Consider the following 21,098-nt stretch of genomic DNA (forward strand, 5'->3'; position numbering starts at 1 on the left):
AGTTTATTATTTTAAGATGGTGATGATGATGGTTCCTCTCAATTGTATATTTCTTGTTTTTTGTGTGCGTGAGTTTGTGTGTGTGTGTGCGTGTGTGTGTATGTGTGTCGAAACAGCTTTAGAAGATGCCCGAAACATAATTTGAAAACTTTTGGAGTTAACCAAAAGTCGATATTGTCTGTGACTGCTGGTGCTTGAGTTTTGGTAGTTTGGGGAAACTGCAAGTATGAAATGAAGTTTCACTTGAATGTCCAACAAGTTACCTCCACAGAGGGAGGAGTCACTCTCGCCTGGCTGTTCGGTGGCCTCCTCAACCTGCCTGGTGCCCAGTAGGAGGACTGACGGACGTAGGGAGGCAGCTCGGCAGGCAGGGAGCCAGCCAGGGAGGGGTTGCCAGCGACCTCATCACGATACATAGCAGTGGGCCGTCTATTGGAGAAGCAAAGCGCGCACACATCAGCTGCTTCGCCGAGCCCCCACGTCATTCTGACCGCATCCAGTCTATTCGTCTGTGGGGGAAAGCGCACTTTTGATGGCAATTTGGAAGCCTCGGCGGCGCTTCGTGCTGGCTCGATCGGGGAGGAGACATTACGGCGAGAGGTAGCTAACGTTAGCTCGCTAACAAGGTCAGTATACGTTCTGCTTGTGCTGCTCTATTGCATGTCGCGTCTTGGAAAAATCCACACTCTGAGTCGTGTTCAATGCTGCCCCTTCTCCCAGTTAACCCAGCACTGCGCCTGGGAAGGATAAACGTGACATTTATCACCGTCTTAATTCTTTCGGCGTTAGCCTGCTAGTTAGCAAAACTCGCGAGACAACGACCGCTCAGTTCGCTCCGCTCGTCTTTAGTTGACGCTGATTTCCACATTGCCCTCGGACACGTATATGTTTGGTAAAGCGGCACGTTGGGCCGTCGCCTGGATGCGTTTATGTGCTGATGTGAGGGTCGGATGCCCGCAGCAGCGTCTCTCTGCTCCGCTCTGCTCTCATCGCATCCGCTTAGAATAAAAACAGGTGCACGTCTGCTAGCATCGGCCAGCTGCGGGACATACTGCAAAAGCGCTCGACCGCGCTCGCCTTTTCCCCCAATTTGTGCGCGATGATAACACTCGCTCGAACAATCGCCCACACACTGCGTGTCTAGAACAACACCGGGACATGAAATTGAGACGTTATTGCTTGTTTTATTTATTGAAAAAGGCCCGAAATGAGATTGTAGTCGGACCGAGGGCAAACGACGCGGGCCTTTGGAATGGAACACCGTGTTTAGCCAGTATGCGATAAGGGGAAAAAAAAGACAGAAACGACCTTACAGAATGACTTAAAAAAGTCAATATGTCTAAAACTGAGAATCACGCAGAAGTCGACCATTAAATATGTGTTTCCGCTCACTCCACAAAACGGCGTTTCATTTATTTATTTATTTATTTTAAACAAACACCGATCCTGCATGGACGTTATTAAATCTCGAGGGCTCATTTTAGCATTTTTTTGTCACGTCTATCTTGGTTTTCTCCAAGTTTGCTTGATTCTCATGTTTTTATTTCCACGTTCCTCCATTTGAGTCTGTACAATCGCTAGCTGCAGTTTGTTGCTCAAAGCTAGTTAACAAGACGGATCATAATCACAGCCAGTTTTCAGATTAAAGTTAAAAGGATTTGCCAGGCTTTTGTCACGCTTTTGCCAGGCTGCACGCTTTTCACATAAATACAGATTTTCTTATCGCCACGCACTGGTGGTTTAGTAACATGCATATTTTTTTTTTGCATCACATGCTCCATTACTTTGTTGGACAGACTTGGAGTGGACATGCGGGCTTGTCTTGTGGATGTTTGTTATTCAGCTCAGGCTCTTTTGAGAGGCTGCTGCATGTGCCACGTCAATTCAATTGGCCCTGAGCGCCAACTGTGCATCCGAGATTTAATTATTTGTGATAGTTTTCAATTTTTAACTATCCTTTGAACGACACGCAGCAAGAATACCGCTGTGGTGAAACTGATTTGCTTCAGCCCCTCGACTCCCACTCGTGCAGGCCTTCGTGAAATCACCCAGAAGCAAATCTGCCACTTTCCTGTTTACCATACATTAAACCGGTCTGATGTTTAAAATGAGATTTTAATAAGCACGCAATAAGAGCTTGATATTCATATCAGCTTTAGCTGTCCCCCGAGATAGTTCGAGCTACACTGCTAGCATGTTTTTTTTTAAACTTGCTGCTCAGTAATCTGTGATCATATAAAGCCTATAGTAACCACTGATATTAATCTCAAGTATTCATCATGTTAGGGAAAACATTTCTACAGCTCTACTTTTTTAAATGCAAACCATACTTACACATATTTTAGTCTGAAATTAAATTTTAAAATGAATAATCATTCTAGGATAATTGAGATAAAAACAAAAAAAAAGAACATTTTGACAAAAAATTTAAAATGTAGCTTTGGCTAACTGAATAAGTATGCAAGGATCTTGGTTGTTGTTTAAACTGCTTAACTTCTTCAATGCATGAAATTGCAAGTGCAATTATGAACATTCTGCAGGGAGGCAAGCATTGTAATATTGCTCGAATTGTCAGTTCTGTTGTCTAAAACGGCGATCGATCGTTACCATGGAGCTGGTCGCAATGGTGGTTTGCTGTAAAAAGTTTGAGAACAACTGCCATAGTTAATGTTGAGTTATCCTTTTTTTAAAACTATGTTACTATTTTTTCAGACATACTTTGTGCAATATGTCTGTATACAGGTAGTTATCAACTCTATTTGCCACATGCAATTTTATTATGTAATTTACAGTTTATAATGATACTGACATTATGTCTTGATTACTGCACCATTACATTAAAATGCTATATATCATACATCTACAAAGAAATCAATCAGTGTGCGATGTGGGATTTCGTTATGTACATCTGGGGCTGCGTTTACTGTATATTAAAAAAATGTGTGAAGACTCAAGAAAATTAAACTGGGTAGAACACACCGTACTTTTTACTTTTTTCCTCAATTTTGAACCATGCGGCTAATTCAACGGTGCAGCTTTTCTGTGGATTTTTCTTTCAATAGTAGGGGCGCTCTATAGTTCATAAAATTTGCTAAATAAATCTATATTATAATTTTTTTTCTCTTGGGGCTGTTCTGTTTTAATTCGCAAGGTTGTTGTAGTGTTAAAAGGCACCGTTTTAACAATCTTCTTCGTGTCACAACCAGTTTTTTTTGGGGTTTTTTTGGGGGGGGGGGTTTGACATGGGATGGGGGAACTCAGTTGTTTTGCGGTGCAATGACGTTGGTTTTTGTGCGAAAACCAATAAAATAATTTCACGTTCTTCAATTTAGGGTCCCAGAAAAGGGGCTATCTTGCCACTATACCGCACATATACCTTGTTTTCCAGTTTTGTGCAGTGCTGTTTTATGCTAATTATTTTAGTTTTAGTGACACTTCAAAATTTTTATTAATCCTTTGTTCTATAAAACAACAGTGAAAATGTCCATTTATGGGCAAAATAATGTTTCAAAATAATTCACCAGTGTAAGAATTTTACATTTGACACACTTTACAAACTATGTGCGTGCTATTTGGTAATAGTAATAGTCAGAGTTTTTAGTAGTGTGCATGTGTGCTCTGGATGTGTTTGTGTGCACGTTTACGTTCTTTAAGTCATTGTTTCTACTGATAAATTTAAATCCCCGTTTTATTTTCCTTATTTCGTGACACTCTTTGTAGTTGCTTTAATATGGCAAATGGATCAATCACAAGGCGCTGGTATTTCCAAAAAGGCGCCATGTTCATGTGTTTCCGCATTCCATTGAGACACGTTGATCACACCCGAAAGAAACCAACACTGTCATCTGCCTGCCATGTTTTTTTGCTTGTTTTGTTCTTTTGTTTTACACTACAGCTTCATAATCAAATCTGCTATGCCCAAGCCTTTTCAATTAATAAAGCAAATTTTATTTAGATTTTGTTTATCTTGTCATCCAAAAAACATGCAACTCAGTGCTTTGCAATAATAATATCCACAATACAAGATAAAAACAAAACCTGCTCGCTCCCTCCTAACATGCACAACGAAGCAAGCCTCCGCTCATTCACATACACACAACCTGATAAATTATGTTAAAAAAGACATGGGAAGAGGCAGAAAAAAATAATTTGCGGAAAAGGCACCTTATTCCAAGTGTGTGTGTGTGCGTGTGTGCGTGTGTTTACTATTTTTTTAATATGCTCTTATTTTGCTTTTTTTGCTAATCTAGTTTCACGTTGTCCATTCGATATAGATTTAAAGATCAATTTCAAGGATTCTAGGAATTTTTCTTTCTTTAAAATTCAAGGATATAAAGATCTAAGGGAGGACTTCTGTGTCGTACCAACAAACATGTCAGCTTGACGTGATGAAATGCATTCCTGGAAATACCATGTTAGCCCAATAAATTGCAAAACTTTTGAAAATAACAAAAGCTAATATAAATATGACAAAGATAAGTGTAATGCTTATTCAAGGCTTTAATGTGTGAAACAATGAAAAGCATCAATAGTGGATGTAGCAGAATGGAAAAGGCTTGAATTTGAAATATTTACAAGGTCGTTTTGTACGTACTTGGGGAAAAAATCATTGAAAACTTAAGAATAAAGTGTTCAAGGTGCAGGGATAAATTGGCATAAGGCTATGATGATAGTTTGAAATTTACTAGTTGAACATATACTTAGTTTTGAAATCAATGAAAAATCTTATTAATTATATAATTTCAATCTCAATCAAAATAATCGTGATGATTATTTTTTGTCCATAATCGTCCAGCATGACCACAGGGCACTTACTCTTACAGTATATTGGACAGTGTCATAGCTTAATAGTTAGTTGGATTAAAAAAAAAAAAAAAAAAACATTACCTAGTTTACCGATGATGTCACTCCTCGGTGACACACACTTGTTGAACTACAATTCCCAAGATGACGTTCTCGAGTCACATTGTGCTGCATGGCTTTACAGCTGCTTTAATACTGATGAAATCCAAATATATGTATGAAAAGAAATATGAACCTGAAGCTCACGTAGATCATAAATTCACAAGTTAGCTGTGGTTTATTTATAATTTTTTTCAAAACCCTACTTTTTATCTTATTTTGTGAATGGAATGTTTCTTTTTTTTTCAATTTTAGTGTTCCTGGTGGCATTTGAGAGTGTCAAATAGTGCAAGATGGCTGCCGCTTATGCCACTTATTAGTCCTCTTTTATTACGTGGTTCAGCTGTATCAACACTATAATGTCATGTTGTGTCCCCCAAGCCAGCGAGCAATGGTTATCAGCCCATTTTTGTCATTTACATTTTGTTCTATTGCACATTAGAATATAAAGTTCTAAAATTGCAAATCAGCATTGCGGAATCGGGAAGTGAGGATTTGTGGCTTGTGGTGGCTATTGCTCACTGTGAGTTAACAGGATGGAATCTAGGCCACATTGTGGAGCGCTTACTTTGATGCTCAGATTGTTTGCTGTGTGTGCTAATAGCCCGAGGTAAGGTGTAGTGCTCATTCGGAATAAAACCAAGCCTATGGGCAAAACCTATTTTCATGCAAATGTATTTGACATGAAAGAACAAAATGTGACATGAATCCAACAAGGGCTTTTGGATTCGAAAATAAGCTTTTTGAAGATTGCTTTATTGGTTTTTATTACGTCTTAAATACCGTCTTGATTTTTGTTGTTGTTGTTTGTACGTATGAGGTTTGAATTCGAAAGAAGTGTGGAGAATATGACGTGACAAATGTGTGTCAGGTCGACCATTGCTTTATCCATATTAACAACGCGCCTTGTTGCCTCTAAAAATGTTATTGTACTTTGTTCTTTGCGGGATTGTTAACACATTAAAAAAAAACATCTCGTACTTTTTAATAGGTCAGAGAAAATAAAATCTCTGATTATTTTTGCTGAAATAGAATTTCCAGCTTTAATCATTTTTCCCCTTTACTTCAAAGCAAATGGCAATGTCATTATCTAAAACAACTTTTGCTTTTTGTTGTTTTATTTTACCGTCTGGAATTTGCGTTGTTTCTCTTGATAATTGTTCTTCCCCGACAATTAACTTGTATTAACTTCCATGGAAATAATCGACATATTTTTGACAATGCAGCAATGCAAGATTGGTCATATAATCATGCGGATATGAAAACAAGTGCTTAGTTTTGGAATAATGTCTCTTTTGTCAGAACATTTCTGGGAAGCAATCACTGACATTGTCGAGGTTCATTCGCCTGACTTCCGTTCTGGCAGCGTTGTTTCACTTCATACTTAGTGACTGTGTGCACGTCACTGTGAATGCTTGTGCCCCTTAATAGATTTGCGACGTGACCAGCACAAGGTGTAGTACGCCAAAAGTCTTTATTTTCGTTCCTCTTCCAATTTTTTTTTTCAAGGGGTGGAGCTGCAGCTGACCAGTGTTCATGAAAAATAACAACTCTAGGAACGGAGAAACACTAATACGATTATTGTTAATCTTTGTTTTTGTATTACTGTTCAGCTTTGTTCCTTGTGCAGTTCATTGTGCTTTGGATGTTGTAATATTTTGTTTGTACTTTGGAAAATGTTTATTTATTTTTACGCCACCCTTCTTTTGCCCATTTTAAACTCATGTTATTTGTGAAAGTTTATATATTGACACATACATGTATAGTTTCTTTTATTTATTTTTTTTTCATAAAAGAAATTAAAATCTATTACCGCAAACACACACATGCAAAAGTACCAAAAATTGGTAGCGTAGCTAACTATTAAATAGCTCTTAATTCCCCAGGTATCGGGCAGTGGCACTTGACTGATTCATGTGAAAGGTACCCATCCCTCGGTATTTGCATATTTTTATGATGTAGTCATGCTTGTATGTTAGCCTTCATGTATTATCATCGTGGTTTATGATTATTTTTTTACCTCCCCCAAACATCTCAAAGTCATGTCTGTTTGTCTTCCCTTGTAGCTGGCTGGCATGGCTGTCTAACCAGCTGCCAAACGCCCCTCTTGATGGATCCCAGAAGACAACGAAAGGAAAAACACAATCAGTGAGCACAGCCAATAACAAGGGAATCCGACCCAAAGCATATCATCTGGCTGACTTCAGTGCATGTTGCCTCTTAAGTCATTCATCGGCATCTGCTAGGCAGCTCAAGGGCCTGCTGATATGCACTATAAAACGGGCGACATGGGCGGCGGGGAAACCGGGATGTGTCGGACTATCTCGCTGGTAGTAGGGCTTCTGATAGCCACGTCCCTGGGTGCCGCATCGGAACAGCAAGACGCACTGGTGGAGAGGTTCACTATTGAGCTGGAGGCTTCCATGCAGTCTTCCGTGCTGTCCAAGCTCCCGTCTGCTGCTGCGGCCACGGCAACACCACAGTCCTCTGTGAACGACGGCGGTGTGCAGACTGGCATCCCAGATTCCTCAGCCATTGTGGGCCAAGTGTTCCAGTTGCGGATTCCACTGGTGCACGAGCAGGCCGGCTGTAATCTCCACGTAAGTGCACACTGTATGCATTGTCTTATTTAGGGCTGGTCAATATGGCCTAAAACTTTGTGCTTTTACCAGTTACTACGAGGAGACTGATAATCAATATTTGGACCTGGTACACGTTTGCAGTAAAAGGGATAATAGTGGCAACAATATTTGGAAAGATACAAATGCCAATACTTAATTTAAATGCCTTCAAGTATATATTGATTTAACAGCTTTTCAGATTTGTCACATATTAACAATACATGTTGTTGTTTTTTTTTTTTTATAGAGTGGACATTTTTTGTGGTAAAATTCTAACAAAAAAAGTGCAGGGGGCTCCCAACCTCAGTTGCATATTAGTCTTGATTCAAGATAATTGATTTTGGAAAATGTACAAGGAATAAATTTATATTTATTACAATAAACAATATCAGATCTATTAACCGCCACAAAAGACGATCGATAGGTTTTCTCAATATATGGGATATGATACATTCATGGATGTAATTTATAAAAAAAAAAAAAAAATCCGTTAGTTTCAGTGTGGCTACGATTTGAGTCGAAATGGTCAAGTTTATTAATATGCAACATGTAAAAGCTGTCCGGAGCCCAAACTATCCAAGCTGTCACTCAGCTGAAGATAATTGTTCCTCCTCTTGAGACTGTTGTCATTTGTAAGCTTTGGCTGAAAACAGTATGTCCCCAGTGAAACCAATACTTTAGTAGTGCTTACATGTGTTTGGCGCCAGTCAGTGTCCAAAGACAAATTACTTTGGCCTTGGAAACCTGCAATAAAGCTCGCAGATCTGGTGTACATGACTCATAAAAGACGGCCCGATACGTTACCTTGATACATGGGCTGCTATACTAGTCAAGGATGCAACAATTTTAAAATGTAACTATTCGATTCGCTCAAGACCGATTTTTTTTATTTTTGGCTTTTCATAATTTTTTGCGACACCCCTAATTATGAGGAATTAAAATAAAAGCAAACAAATATTTATAGTGTATTATAGTATATTGAAGATTCATGTACCTGATTCCAAATAGAATCCCACATATTGTCTGAGAAAGTGAATTGCAAGTTCTGGTCCCTGACAGCTTTAATGACAGCCTTGGATCGATAATACCGTTTGCAAATAATTTCGATTGTTAAATGGAATGATTTTCAGACAGCACACACGCAACCGAGAGTTGTGATTGGATGATCAAGAAGGCGAAGGTGGAACGTCTGCCTACATATGCAGCAGCTTCTGCCTTCAGCCGTGAAGCGATATCACTAGTTTTCAGATCACTTCAATAGTGATGCACCTTTCCTATGATGGTTCCGCAACGTGACAAGAATTAGAGCCTTCCGCTTGTCCATGCCGAGTCCGTTCATATATCGAAAATAGTGTGCTGTAAGAGGACATTTTGGACTGGACTCAAATTTAATAAAATATTTTGAAAGGAAGTGCAGTTTCCCTCCTCACTTACTGGGTAAGCTACGAAGTGAAGCATTCGTCACAATAAGAGGTTCTTGACTCCATGCGACTGTTATCTACTGGACAAATGCAAATTATCAGTTCCAATAGTTATATTAAAAGAAATTCATACAAATATTGATCACAGGTATAAATATATTAAATATATTCATTACACTAAATTATTATTAAATAAGTTACTCCCCCATTTTATATTATAGAAAAAAAATTATACTTGAGTAACTCCTTATGCTACAAATACAGTAATATTGTAAAGGAACTTACTTTCACATGCAAGTAACATGATATATGTAATACATTACATTTTGGAAGTAACTTGCCCAACACAGCAAATAGACGTATTTATCCTCCTAATATGTGACCTCTTGATTTGATTTGATTGATTAGTCCCTACTCAGTCGCAAGTAAACTATTTTGTCTGTGTATGAGCGTGCAAAAAAAGCGTAAATTGAAGTCAACCCTTACTTGGGCGGCATACATGAGTCGTGGCTCGCTCACACATGACAGGTCTATCAGCACAGGCACTCCTTTTTATCAGCCACAGTGCCATGCGCTGAAACATATATATATACACACACACATGCACACACTGGAAGGTTTCTTGTTTGTTTAACCTCATGAGGCACAAAAGATGAAACCTGTTATATACTTGCCTCAAGGTCTCATGGGATGGAAAACTCTCAGGAAATCATGTGCACCTATAGCGACAGGCTTTTTACAACACTTTGACTCTCCTCCGCCCCGCACCTTTGCGATGAGCAAATTGCATTTTATCAAATAGCAGTTATATTGCAAGTGCAATTAATCATTCAACCCTAGTCAAGATTAGGGCTGGGCGATATGACCTAAAATCAATATCGCGATAAATTGGGCAATTTTACCTCGATAACGATAAATGCACGATAAATTCCCCCTGAGGACCAAAATCAAAATAAATGCAGAAAATGCATATTAACTGCTTTTTTTTATTGACCAACTGGTACACATTACTTTCAATGAAAAATAGAAGTACAAAAATCATTTGAATAAACATTCAAAATAGCTTGCTTTGCATGACTTGAACAATGTCACAAAGAACAGGAAAAAAAAGGGTACCTCTCACAAAATCTTTTCCTGCAAATAGATTGTGCCGAGATGGTGTAATGCCATTTGCAAATGCTTAGATTTGTGTAAAGGTATCTTGTAAACAATATAAATAATGCCATGTGCAAAGGCACTAGTCGCCTGTAAACAAAATGCTAAATAAAATGAAAAAAAAAAAAATCAATGGAATGCCAGTGCCAAACAAACGCGTGTGCTTCATCAGTAAAATGTGCCGTCTCGAGTACTCCGGTGCGCAGTCGCCACTTGTCGTCTATGTACTGCACATTTCAGGCTCAAACAGGGATCCATGTTGCGACTCGACCACAAGTCGGATGTGGATGCAAAATGCTCGACATGTCTCCGCTCCCGTCCCGATGTTGTCCATATCGGGAAGTGCTGTTTGCGGCAAATATTTTCGTACCTCTTGTCGGCTACGTTCCTGAGGCGTTTAAATCCTGTGCGCTCCACTGTAACTTCAGGAGCTCTATCTTTAGCTATGTGCTAGGCTATCGCGTCCACCACTGAGACGTTCTCTCGTATGGTTTCGCCTCTGTTAGTGGGCTGTTGTCACTTGTCCAACCTTGCTTCTCACTTTGAACTTTTAGCACAAGCTCCAAGTCAACAGCATGGTTGTGTTGTGGGTGGTGAAAAAGAAAAGGTTGGACGCGCTGTTTCAAGTGCTTACGACGCACTTTGTAGTTCATGTTCTTTTGCGCAAACATCGTCTTTATGGAACCCAAAACATTTCCAAACGACAGATGTCGAATTTCTTTTTGGGACAAGCGCGACAAGACCAATTTCAACTAACGTTACTTCGTCTTTAGCCGTGTCAGCCTCTTCTGAATTTGAATCGCCAGCTACGAACGCGTCTTGTTTACATTCTTCTACAGCGCCTGAGTCACGTGACTACATGCGCTGGAGCAGACTTAAAGAGGCATGAACATTGCCGCAGACAGAAAAGACTTTCCTTTTTCTTTTTTTTTTTTAGACACCGAATTTACCGACATGGGCAAAATGATGTCGGTCATTCTAATAAATTTCGGTAACGGTAAATTTTCGGTTAATCGCCCAGCCCTAGTCAAGATTCAAGTTTATTTGGTGTATGCATTGTAAAAACACAATTGTCGCACCGGGCAGTGACATTTTGAATGTACTCCCTATCAGAACTGAAATAAAATAGTTTTAAACCAATATCTTATCCACCAGTGGATTAAAAAAAAAAAAAATGAGGCTTGAGGGGCGGTTAGACTAATGTGCATCAAAATGCTAAATATTGGTGCCGATAATTGGAAACACGCTATTTTAATTAATATTGCGTGCGTGATATTTGATCTAGTTTCATCAATCTTAGGCGTTGACATTTTGTCCTTTTGCGCCCTTTGCTCTCAAATGAAAATGATGTCAATGTGTCCTCTGGTCCGCATTGTGAACATTACGGCTCACCTGTTTTCTGGGTTTGGTCACGTGATGTTTGCAAAGGGACTAGTTCTAGGCCACACAACATATAGTAAGAATGTAAAATGAAGAGCAATTCCTCTGGCTTGAGGCTTTTTCACCATTTGATCAATGCGTAATGGTACAAACATAACTCTTCTCCTTTGTCACATTTGTTTATAAGAGACTTGAGGATGTTTTTTGTTTTTTTATATACATTTATGAAAACTCGAATTAGCGCCATTATCGGTTGAGTAATTGCGCTGACTTGTGTTTGTGTTTTGTTTTTTGTTTTTTTTAGCTTACTGAGATGGGACAGACAGTATTACCGCGTTGGCTCTTTTGGGACAAAGAAAGCTGCATTCTGAGAGGCCTGGCCCTGGAGCAAGATAAAGGTGTGTACCATATTGCTGTGTCTGGACAAGACACCCCTGAGAAGACTGGAAGCCCAGAGTTTCCCAGTACGGTCTTCTCTATTGAAGTTTATCCCGAGGAACGAGCAGACACGGAACCGTCCCTCCTCGCTCTACAGTCTGATCCGAGTGGCCTGCAGCCTTTCACTTGTGGCCCTGAGGAGCCCGTCACGGTCCTCACTGTCATACTTGATGCTGACTTGACAAAGATGCTCGCTGAGCAGAGGGTCACTTTACTGACTGTTATGAGAAGATTCTCGCATGTCCCCGTTGAGCACATGAGGGTCGTCCCTGTTGTCAACAACCGCTTGTTTGACATGTCTGCTTTCATGGCGGGACCAGGCAATGCCAAGAAAGTGGTGGAGAATGGAGTTCTGCTGTCGTGGAAACTTGGATGTGCCCTTGACCACGGCAATATCCCGGACATCGGCATTGTCCAGTCCTCTGCAAAGGATGGAACTATGTCAGCCAGGCTGGCGTACCCCGTGGTTGGCTGGCACATTGCCAACAAAAAGCCCCATGTGGTGAAACGTGTCAAACGACAGTTGTACAACACCCCCACTCCGGTACCATCCCTGCTTCCTCCCACCACTTACCCAGAACCCCCTGTTCGTGTCGTTCCCAGCCCGACATCACCCTCAATCGCCCCCGCAACAGACATCTCTGCACCACCTGTCCGCGGTCCTTTACCTCTCCCTGTCAAGCCCACCATGAGGGTCAGAGATCAGATAGCCCACACACCTGTGTTTGGTCCCTCCCAACCCACCAGGGCATTGGGAACGACGAGCACCATCCCCATCCAACCTACCATGACCAGACCTACATTTGTAGAAGCCACTGCTTTACCAACGCTACCAAGCACCACCAAAAAGCCAAAACCTTCTAGCACGAGGAAGCCCAAAAAGCCCAAAACGTCAACCCCGTCTCCCAGGGAACCCAAATCCACCACAGCAAAACCACCGAAACGCACCACCACGCTCTCCTCGGCTCCAGACCTCAATAGTATGCCAGAGATCCGCAACCCAATTGACCAGGTCAACGCGTGGGTTGGCACGTACTTTGAGCTGAAGATTCCCCCTGATACATTCTTTGACAAAGAAGATGGCACGACTGACAAGCTGCGTTTGACTTTGAAGCATCCCCCCAGAGAGGCAGTCAGTGAAACATCCTGGATTCAGTTCAACAGCACCATCCAGCTTCTCTATGGACTTCCCGAGGAGCAGCACAAGGGCAAACACGAGTACTTCATGTTGGCTACCGATAAAGGTGGAAGGAGTGTCATGGATGCATTTGAGGTTCAAGTAAACCACTGGTCAACTAACGATAAACCATCCGTGGTTTTTGCTGCCCGTTTTCACGGCGACCCTAAAACGCTTAGCAGTGACATCCATAAAAAGATTCTTCTGACGAAAAGGTTAGCTTATGTTCTTGGCGATCGCAATAGCAGCACGGTGACCCTACAAAGCATCACCAAGGGCTCCATTGTGGTCGAATGGACCAACAATAGTCTGCCGCAGAGTTCTTGTCCAAAGGAGCAGATCGCAGCTCTCAGTAACAGGATTGCCGATCCGCAAGGCGCACCGAAGCCAGCCTTCATTAAAGCTATGGAGCCTGAATTTAAACCCATTAACATCTCTGTTCGCGGCGCAAATAAATGTCAAAGCTTCACCTTCATTCCACCGGGAGAAATTCCGCCAATCCCCGATCTCCCTACCGCTACACCTTCACCTGGGACAGGTCGCAGAAGCAGCGACGACGTCTACCTGCACACGGTCATCCCTGCGGTCGTGGTCGCCGCCCTGCTTTTAATTGCTGGCATCATTGCCATGGTGTGCTACCGTAAGAAACGCCGAGGGAAGATGACCATGGAGGAACAGGCCACCTTCATCAAAAAAGGAGTTCCCATAATATTTGCCGATGAGCTGGATGATTCCAAGTCCCCGCCGTCCTCCAGCATCCCTCTAATCCTTCAGGAGGAGAAGCCGCCGCTTCCTCCCCCGGAGTACCCCAATATGGCCGGTCCCCACAGCACCCTGCTGAACCAGGATTTGCTGGAAGAGTATTCAGTGTATCAAGATGACGATCCCAACGCGCCTCCTTACCAGCCCCCGCCACCTTTTACCGTCCCCATCGAAGGCAAAGGCTCTCGCCCTAAGAACATGACCTCCTACAGGTCGCCGCCCCCTTACGTGCCTCCCTAACGCTCACTAGAGCTCTCCAATTGGAAATTCAGGTGCACTGTTGGGATGCTCGTTGAAAACTACTGCAGACGTAACTTGACACTTGGATTTCAATGAAATGCAGGCAACCATGCGTATATTTTGACCATCATGGATAAGATAATTCAGTGTTCTCCTACTGGAACAGGCAAAATAGATGGAGAGCACTTTGTAATTTCCATTCCTCTATCACACTCTCTCTTTTTGTTCTTCAGATCTGCTCTTGACTATTTCCAAATGCTTTGTCTGTTTTGCCGAGAAGAAGAGTCAATTTTATCTCAATGATGTACTATTTCTATTGTATAGAAAATATTAGAGCAGGAGAGACTAACGCCCGTTGGGCCTTGAAGCAGACCTGTGGCTCTCCATTGACGTGCTGTTTGAGAGCTGTATCACTCGTACCTGTCCTCAGTTTGGTTTGTGAAGATTTTTGAGGGGAAATTAACACCACGAGCCAAATTGAAAGCGCACACGCACACGCAAAAGAATCAGTCGTTTCATTCATACTTTGCTTCTTGACAATAATGGCTTGTTAAATCCACAACACGAAACTGACCAGTGAAGTCCAATAAGAATCAAATTGTGTTTCTAATTACAATTCTAATTTAGTTGCAAAACAATGAAAAATGTTCTTTTCATTTTTGTGCCACTTAAACTTGCCGTGTGAGGTGTTATGTGTTGTTGCTATGGTGATGACCAGTCCGGGAGGCTGCGAGGTCAACAATGAAAGTGGCCAACAGGATGCTGCTGCAGAGGCACAATTGAGCACACGTTACACGCTATAAAACAACTTCCGTGAGCTTAAAATTTCCAAGTCTTTCTTAGCACTTTTTTGTTTTTGAACATTCACTGATCATTTCACTTTTTGGAAGTTGCGCCAAATCTGTTTTGGAAGTAGAAATGTCAAATGTGAGTGTTGCTTGACAGTCATGAACCGGCCTCTGGAATGGTGAATGATTATGATGAAATCCATAGTTGGGCTTAAAGTGTGAAATGTAATAAGGGGATTTGTGAGGAGCCCAGTGGAGAGGAGAGCTTGTCAGTGCTCTGCTTTGCCGCTCGGAGTCGCACACGGGGATGTAAATAATTGTGTGCCTGTGAAATTAAAGAAGTCCATCATGTTCGTGTTTCAGCAGTCAACCTGGTTGGGAACAGAAGGGCCACAGTGGGAAATGATTTTATTTTTTAATTGTATGCTTAGATTTATGATCACCATCATGATAATGAACGTTATAGTGTGCAGAAACGTTTACCTGCCCATCACGAAGAAATAGTATCATCTGAATATGATCGCAACAAATAAACTATGTGAATTATGTACATTTCATACCTGATAGCACCATTACAAAAATGTAAAAAAAAAAAAAAAAAAAAAATCTAATGTTTTTACTGAGTTTTTGATACGGTCTTAAACTTGTTTTATGAAGGTATATTAATAAAATGTAATACAATTTGTAAAGCCTCAAAATCGTCTACTGTCACTCTTTGTTGAACGTTCTTTTCCTTTTGTACTGAAGAGATTTTCCACTTTTGACATCTTTGTACACTGCTTTTAGGAAAAGGCACACCTGCAAAGCCTTCTGATGTCTGCGATGAATTCTTTCCACTCTTCGCACTTCTTGTGCAGACGCCTCAATGACACTGACTCATACGTGCTCTCCGGTCCGCTTCTTCCAGCTCTTGTTAAATGAGCTTACCCTCGTCCCCTTTGCTCCATCCACCGGTCGACTTGAATTTTCTATTTTTTCCACTTGCTGGAGTACCTATGATCTTTCCTGCTCTCATTTGCCTGACTGTTATCATTACACCTAGATATTACGCTGGCTAATAAGTAATTATGAGGTAGGTTGGGTTTCATATTGTATGGTCTGTAATCATGTATAAATTGGACACCAAACAAGCTCTGGGCTAGGGGCTCATTTACAGGTGATGTTGACATCTGGATGCTCGTGATAATGGATGCAAATAGACTAAATGATCCACCTTTCACCCCTTGGTGTATAACAGAGCCCCTAATTGGCTCAGTGCAACTTGAATTAGTGTTAACTGCAATGATCGAGGCGTAGCAGACAACAATTAACTGCCAAAAAAAAAAATCCCAATACACACAGGATATTTACATATTTCTATTTGGTTACTTTGACAAATTGTATTCATCCTAGAATGTATCCCTCCTGTCCCCGGCCTGCAAATAGTGAAAATCCCATAGGATGGGAAACTAAATATGTGTATATATATATATATATATATATATATATATATATTAGTGCTGTCAAGTGATTAATTTTTTTTAACTAATTAATCCCCAAAAATTCCATGATTAATTGTGATTTATCATATTTTTCAATTACTATTTTTTGCAAAGCTTATAACAGATATTTACTTGAATAATATCTTGGAATGATACAAAATCACCAAATATGAAGTATATTTAATTCAAAGACTGTTCTAATAGCTTTCTTTGATTCTCATATACGATCTAAATGGAGACATCTTTAAAGGCATTTTTCTTCTCCGAAACATTTCTCAAATCTGCTCAGAAGTGCCACACTCCAGCTGTGTTGGTTTGCAAGGCCCAGTGGTAACTTAAACACAGCGTTTTGGTCTGAGACTTGCTAAAGACAGCTAATATGGCGCAATATTTGCAAAGTCTGCAAATTATTTTTGAAGTAAATCAAACTGAATTAACTGAGTTAAAATATCTGAGTTAAAAAATTTTGGATTAATGACCTAATGCTTTAATTTTGACAGCGCTAATATATATAAATATATATATATATATATATATATATATAGGACAGGGTTCCTGTGGATCATTGTCTGAACCCTTTATGTGCCGGTCTTTCTTTTTTCTTTTTAATCAATAAATTATTCAGTTTTCTCATCACTAATTCAAAAGGCTGTGGCTTGAAAATGTTTTGACGTAAAGCCATACTGTAAACGTTAACTTTGTTAACGATTTTGCTACTTTAGTTCTCAAAGGTTTAAAATGCATTGAATCTGAATCAAAAAGCAAGGCCTTAAAACGCTCAAATCTCAAAATAGCATTCTCCCAAAAAATTAATTTACAGATGATGACTTGTATCATTGTTCAGTTACAATTGTGGAAGCAACAAAACAGTGATGTGGTTTTGCACAGATGCACATCATGTACTACAGAACTTTGGACAATGTGACTTTGAGAACATGCTGAAGTTGGTCTTTTGGAATTAAAAAGTTATAAATATAGCTTGGCTTAGGATGGAGCTTCCCTGTACCAATAGTCTGGCGAGTAGTAAACAAGTAATCAAAAAGTGACTTCAAAATTTAAACAAAAAAATGAAGAGAACTCCACCTTGTCTATTTGAGCCAACCTAATGGTCTCAAGAAACGCCCCACTGGCTGAATGCTCGCGCTAATCAGCATCTGTTTTGTAGTGCTTTGAGCAATGGAGTGAAACCACATACCTGTAGTTCAGCTTGGCTTTGCGGCTTCAGAGGAAAATGAATTCGCAAGCCTGCTGTCTTTTTCCAAATTGGCCTGTTTTCAAGTACTTTTTCCGTGTCAACTTGACCCAGCAAAAGGTGGCTTCTGACAGAGCTCACTTTTAATGGACATAGAGCTGTATTCAATTGTAGTGGTGTACAATTACATTCTTAGATCTTTATAATTATTTCATTGACTCAATTATTTACTGAGTCCAGTCACAGGAATACAATGTTGTGATCCCTTGAGATTACAGAATAACTTGTGTCATGACTATGCTCATAACTCAAAACACTTGCATCTCACATCATCTTTCCCCAATGAAATGAATTAAAATACCATTAAACATTCCAGCCTTGCAAAAAACAAAGAAACAAAACAAAAAATGTTGCAATCTGTGAGTGTCTAGGACACCATATTATTGTATGAATATAGAATAATGAAACAATTAACTGGAAAAAACAAATTCCACAGTTTTTGTCACACGACAGCATTTGGAAGGCCAATGTGCTGCTCATCTGATGTGTCCACCTTCGCCAACCTGGGAGCAATATAAGGCAAAGGGACATAGTGTTTTTTTGAGACGTCTCATCTCCTCTCAGCTCATCAGTGTGGCACTAATATTAGTCTTTCTTTGCATAGGATAAATAATATAGGACTGTGAGTACCTTTATAATTGTTCTACATGTGTGGCTGCTCTGTTCATGTTAAATCTGTGGCTTAGAGGGTCATAGCATCACAGCAAAGATGCTATTTGGCGTTAGCATTAAGTTAGTGGCATGAAAGTTGAAGTAATGTGGTTGTTTTAAAACCTGGGTGTTATTTTGGACACTGAACTCCCTTTTATTGCGCAGTCCGCCCCTTTCTCTCTCGGTCCAACAGTGCGACTCTACTATACAATACAACTTATAGCATTTTTTACAGCGGCTGCAGATGGAACAACACTTTACATATGACATAAAATAGCAATAATATGACAACAAATTCATTGAAAGCAGCAAATTAAAAGACAAATGAATGATACTAACACATAAACTAGACACCAGAAAACAGCACAACAGTCTCATTTTCATATTGGCTCGAAAGTCAAAGAATCAAAATATGTCTTCAAATGAGTTTTAAAAGTGGCCTAACATTCAATGGGAGGTCATTCCATACGGAAGGACTGGCAACAAAAAAGGGGCAACCCCCTCTGAGGCTGCGCTTAGTCCTCGGGACCTCCAGCAGAATTTGGTTCGCAGACCTGAGGCAGCGGGCAGGTGCGTATGGGGGGAGGAGCTCGGAGAGGTACGCTGGTTCGAAGATAAAGTACAGAAAAAAACAACTACAAAATTTTAATTTAAAACCCAAGTTTGAGACTGTTGGCTTCAGACTAGATGCCAGGGGGCACAGGTCGACAGGGTGGGAATTTCGAAGGACCACTGGGACCGAAGACCTTAATTTCTGTTTTCCTTTTTCGTTGAAATTTAAGAAATTCACTGACATTGACATCCAGGCTTTGATTTCCTCTAGACAGGTGGTCTTAAGGAGAAAGCCCATTTTCTGCTCAGCGGGACATAGCTCTGTCTGGTACCTGCTGGATAACCTCAGAGCTGCAGAGAATGCTTGTATTTCGAGGGATTGTTTTTAAACACTTTGAGTTGTGTTTTGTGTGTGAAAAGCGCTATAGGTTTGATTGATTGATGATTGATTTACTTGGTAATTATGCGCGGTGTAATTGTCTATATTTTCTGTTTGGTTTGACGGTAAAGTCAGGTCATTCGTGTCACTCAGTACCATGGTCAGCTGTGGCAATCAAAAGTGAGCATTAGCATATTTTTAAATTTACAATAATTGATGGAGTTCTTCCCATAGATGGATACTATTGCGTTGACAATGTGGTCAATGTAGTGGCTGGTCAGTGTATATTATTGGTGACTATTTATACTCTGGACAAAGACTGCCTAATTGCTGCTGAGTCCACAAATGGACTTGAACGAATCGATATTTGTGGCTGATAGTAGGTAATGAGGTTGTATCAAGGTATGGATTTAAGGCTATTTTATGGCCTGCCACTCTCCCCATCACCCCAACTACAACTACATTCATTAATAATGCATCGCAAGAGAAAGTTAATGCGTGTGATAATAAATGCATGAAGAGGCCGCGGATGGCTGATGTGTTGATGCTGACGACGTGCTTTTTGAACTGACAATCTCATTCAATAGTAACAAACCAGACATGGATGCATACGTTTTGTTTCACAATTGAATGAAATGAGGACTGGTTCAGCTTCTGTATTTTATAATCAATACAATACTTCAAGAACAGGCACATTACTATTCACGCGTGTTTTGGAGAGCACATCCTAATTAGGTCCAGAGCCTGGCAGGGCTCTCAGTGCGAACCGGAAACGGATTCTTTCTTCAGCACAGGATTATTGACAGAAACCTTTCGCTTGATTAAGAAAAAGACTCATTTTGTGGAGTGCAGGAGGCGGCGGTAATGCGATGCGCAACTCTGCCGTGCAAATAGTAGAGCTGCGTGATGGTGGGTGGCACCGCATGATACGGACAACGGCGTAATAGGCCTCATTAGATGCCCCGAGCTCGGGAAATGTGACTCGGATTCCCATTAAGCTGAGAGCAGAATCGGACTCAAATGATGAATGCTAATTGGCAGACAAGTAGTTTTTCATATATGATAGTTGATGGCCTCGTGGAAAATATCTCGCCTAATATGAATAATGTATACTTGCTAGTCAATGTACATGGGTAGGGTAATAAAATGATTGGCAGTTCATCATCATTCAAACAGTGATGATTATTTCTAAGAAAATAAAAAAACTGGAGTCATATTTTAAAATGTCTTTATCGTTAAGCGTCCCAAATAAAGTTTCATGATTTGCAACATGATTTATGGACTGTATGCTTGTGCCCGTGCTTGCAATGAGCTGGATTTTCACTCTCAAAAGAGAACAGCTCTTCCGTCTCCTTTCTCTCAAATCACAAGCCAGTAGATGGCAGTAGCAGCACAGCCATCGTGTCAAAGCTCAGCCATTGCTTTGCAGACAAATAACAAGCAGCCCCAAGCTGTGGTAAACAAAAATCCAAACCCACTATTATCGTTTATCAGCTGTGAGGCACCAACAGCTTATCCAAACATAGGTTTATTTGGATGGATGTAATATGCAAAAGTAATAAAGGTATCATTAATATGTGCTCTTTAATCACCTCCGAGATGATTTATTTCCATCTTGAAGCAAAGAACCCAGAAGGAGTCTCCAATGACGCCCTCATAATTAGACAACGTGGGGAAAAAACCGTGAGCTTCCACATTTAGACCGAGTAAGTGCGCACTAATTGCATTTTGGCTCTTATCTCATAAACTGGATTCACTCCAAAGCCTTGATGGAAATCCTCCTCTTCACTTTGTGCGAAGAACAAACATGTTGGTTGGGTCTCTTCACTCAATCGCAGATGCTTCCGTCGTCTGACGAGGACGTGGATGCGTTTACATGCTTCCATGTCTGCGCGTCTC

General features: G+C 40.6%; 1 protein-coding gene across 1 annotated transcript; it reads left to right on the forward strand.

The window, feature by feature from the left end:
• Positions 1-270: 270 nt before the first annotated feature.
• LOC148340613 (dystroglycan 1-like) lies at positions 271-15,235 on the forward strand. The gene is made up of 3 exons (XM_088291420.1): positions 271-626; positions 6,969-7,502; positions 11,784-15,235. Exons 2-3 carry the CDS (start codon positions 7,170-7,172, stop codon positions 14,094-14,096), a joined length of 2,646 nt encoding a protein of 881 aa, XP_088147546.1. The 5' UTR covers positions 271-626; positions 6,969-7,169; the 3' UTR covers positions 14,097-15,235.
• The last annotated feature ends 5,863 nt before the right edge of the window (positions 15,236-21,098 follow it).

Source organism: Idiotropiscis lumnitzeri, chromosome 3 (genome assembly GCF_059441095.1).
Source record: "Idiotropiscis lumnitzeri isolate Australia: NSW breed Sydney's pygmy pipehorse chromosome 3, RoL_Ilum_1.0, whole genome shotgun sequence".
NCBI classification, from domain to species: domain Eukaryota; kingdom Metazoa; phylum Chordata; class Actinopteri; order Syngnathiformes; family Syngnathidae; genus Idiotropiscis; species Idiotropiscis lumnitzeri.

Coding starts and splice junctions, on each gene's coding strand:
- LOC148340613 (XM_088291420.1), top strand. CDS start 7,170: ATGCACTATAAAACGGGCGACATGGGCGGCGGGGAAACCGGGATGTGT. Junction 7,503..11,783: donor AGGCCGGCTGTAATCTCCAC/GTAAGTGCACAC, acceptor TGTTTTTTTTAG/CTTACTGAGATGGGACAGAC.